The 2,708-nt window shown below is 45.3% G+C and overlaps 1 protein-coding gene across 5 annotated transcripts in view; it reads left to right on the forward strand.

Annotated features, from left to right (window-relative positions):
* Nucleotides 1-553, forward strand: part of Irak4 (interleukin-1 receptor-associated kinase 4) — a gene marked incomplete at its 5' end in the record, with an annotated part of 28,586 nt that extends 28,033 nt beyond the window's left edge. For 3 of the 5 annotated variants that reach the window (XM_005406580.2, XM_005406583.2, XM_005406582.2), the window contains 1 exon segment: nucleotides 94-553. Coding sequence is in view for 1 of the 5 variants with exons in the window: in XM_013505687.1 (XP_013361141.1) it covers nucleotides 174-203 (30 nt within the window). 5 annotated transcript variants of the gene reach the window in all.
* Nucleotides 554-2,708: the final 2,155 nt, after the last annotated feature.

A 2,708-nucleotide genomic window follows, 5' to 3' on the forward strand; every position in this document is an offset into this window, starting at 1 on the left:
ATTTTTTTGGTTTTTCTCCGGTACTGGGAACCGAACTCACAACCTTGCGCTTGCCAGGCAGGCGCTTTTGCTGCTGAGCTAAATCCCCAGCCCTAGACTCGTAACTTTTTATATACAGCTCCCTATGCCGTTTTTACCTTTACTTTTTCTAAGCGTGCTTTATCTTTAACAAGGCAGCACGGGGGCAGTGCAGTGGTCATTAAGGCACGCATTGAATCTCCAGCAAATGAAGTAGAGCCATCCTGTCAGCACCGCGCTCTACGCACGTAGCGTCAGCCTGGGATCCACATTAATCCCTGCGACATTTCCTTCAGACGTCACCAAGCACCGTTAGAAGACGGCGAGGTTAGCAGGAAGAGTAGTGGTCCGAAGCCCAGCCGACCCCACTACTTGCTGAAAACTTTGGGCAAACGCTTAGCTACCTTGAGCCTTGTTTTTTTTCATCTGTAACATCAGATTAATATCCACTGTGCTTCTCTGACACTCATGAAAGTAAATGATTCAAAATACACCAACATTTTTAACTATTAAAGTGCTACAACAGTTGAATTTATAGATGCAGTTATGAAACCATGTTGGCACTGTTTTCAGCGTTCACCACAAACCAAGTATCCCCTGATGAAATGCCGGTGGTGGTGCAGCCATTGTTAGACTCCAGTGTCCAGCAGAGCTGCAAGGATTTTGCAGATGCAGGTGAGGGCCCTAGCCAGCTCACTCTGAGCAGTAGGGCAGTGTGCGGAATGGGCCTGGGAGTCAGGGGGACCCTGACGGAAGGAGAGAGCCTCCTGTGCGCCTGGAGGGAGGAGCGTCCTGCTGTGCGAGGGCCACGCGCACAGGACCTTCCGGGAGCAGAGGAGAGCCACCCTGCCGCTCCAGCCGACCGGAAACACGCGGGTCCTCGTGTACCGCCCGCGGACGGAGGCTGAAAGTACTGAGAGCACTGCAACCTTCTGATGACACCGCAGCCCCCGCTGACAGCTGCACTTGGGCTGTGTGAGCTGTGCCAGGGCCTCTGCCAGGACCTCTGCCGTACCGAGCTGAGAAATAATAAATGAGTTGCATTAAGAACTAAAGCTGCAGTAATTTATTACGCAGCAGTAGGAAGTGAGTACAGAGTCTCCCCTGACGACTCTTCTTGATGATCCCGTCGTGTTTACAGTCCACTGGGGGCTTTGCTGTACTGGCTTCTGCTTTTCATCAGGCCCTGGGCTTTGGTAATGGGTGTGTCACCGCAGCAAGCGAAACACCAGCAGCACTGGCAAATACACTTTGTTTTTAACTCACTCTTCTAAGCATAAAATTCTTAGTTGGTTTATATCATTTGAAAATTCATTTTATAGATTGAGGGGGCAGAAGGAGGAAATTTACTAAGCCTGAAAATGGACAGAAAATCTGCTGGGCGTGGGGGGAATGCCTGGTGTCTGCGTGTGTTTGCTCATTCAGTAACCACCTTTTCAGTTCACATCCAGAGCAAAGTGGGTAAAGCAAGGCTTAGCAGAAGATGAGCGTCTTCCGCGGGGGGCGGGTGTCAGGAATCGAACTCACAACCTTGCGCTTGCCTGGCAGGCACTTGCGCCACTAAGCTATATCCCCAGCCCGATGAGCGTCTTTTATAGCATATTGTTGAGACCTTCCTAAATAGTCTTCTGGGAAACAGATACAACATTTTTCGAGTGACCTTTATAAATTAAGTATGTAAGCAAAAAAGAAACATTTGGTAGTTGGAAAGGTTAAAAGGCAAACGGTGAAAGGACTGAATTAAAATTAATCTCAACAGGAACCAACACAATCTGAGGCATTTAATGTTTTACAGCACCTGATACTTATTTTAAATATAATGTGATAATTTATTGAAATAAAAACATTTACGTAAAATAGCATATATGTGGCTATAAGGATTCTGATCGTACCATATAAAAATTTTACAAATAAACTATTTCATTGATTTTGAAAATGTCACAATGTACTTTGAGACATGTTTCCAGTTAATATATTTATGAAATGTAGGCCTAACTTCCCACAGGCAAGACTGCACCTTTAACTCTTGAATGCAAAATGTAGTAAACGAAAGCTGTCAAATCAGATGTTAAATACATGGTTTGTGTCGTTGACCTGAAAGTTTCTGAGCCATCACAGACCTCTAGTCGAGTGTGACTCTTAACTATGAGAATCAACAACAGAGTGTGTGCAGTCGGCTGTACTGGACAGGCCTTGTGCAGAAGTTCTGAAGAGGGCCAGGGATGTAGCTCAGCAGCACAGTGCCTGCCTGGCGAGCGCGAGGTCCGGAGTTTGATTCCTGGTACCAAAAAAAAAGTTCTGAAGAGAAATCATGTACAAGCCCCTTTTAACTGTTTCCTTCCAGACAGACGTGCAGGGTCTGTGGTGACAGCGATGTGTGTAACCCCCTAATTTTTTTAGATAATTATAAAAAAGGATTTCATAAAGACAGATTAGACAGTTTATAAACTTTAATACTTTCACATTGCCTCCAACAACTGATTGTGCAAACCAGTGAGTGGTGATAGCACCGCTGAGAACCACTGGCCTACCCAATTTTCAGAAAGAGCGCATTTCTTCCTATATTTCCCTGATGTTTTGCGGATTAGCCAGTTAAAAATTTTAATTTTAAGCTTCTCAATGTGCTATGAGAAATAAGCCTGTGTTAAGAATGTTTAATCAAGGGCTGGTTATATAGCTTAGTGGCACAA

This window comes from Chinchilla lanigera, unplaced genomic scaffold, assembly GCF_000276665.1.
Source record: "Chinchilla lanigera isolate Chin_1 unplaced genomic scaffold, ChiLan1.0 scaffold00099, whole genome shotgun sequence".
Lineage (NCBI taxonomy): Eukaryota > Metazoa > Chordata > Mammalia > Rodentia > Chinchillidae > Chinchilla > Chinchilla lanigera.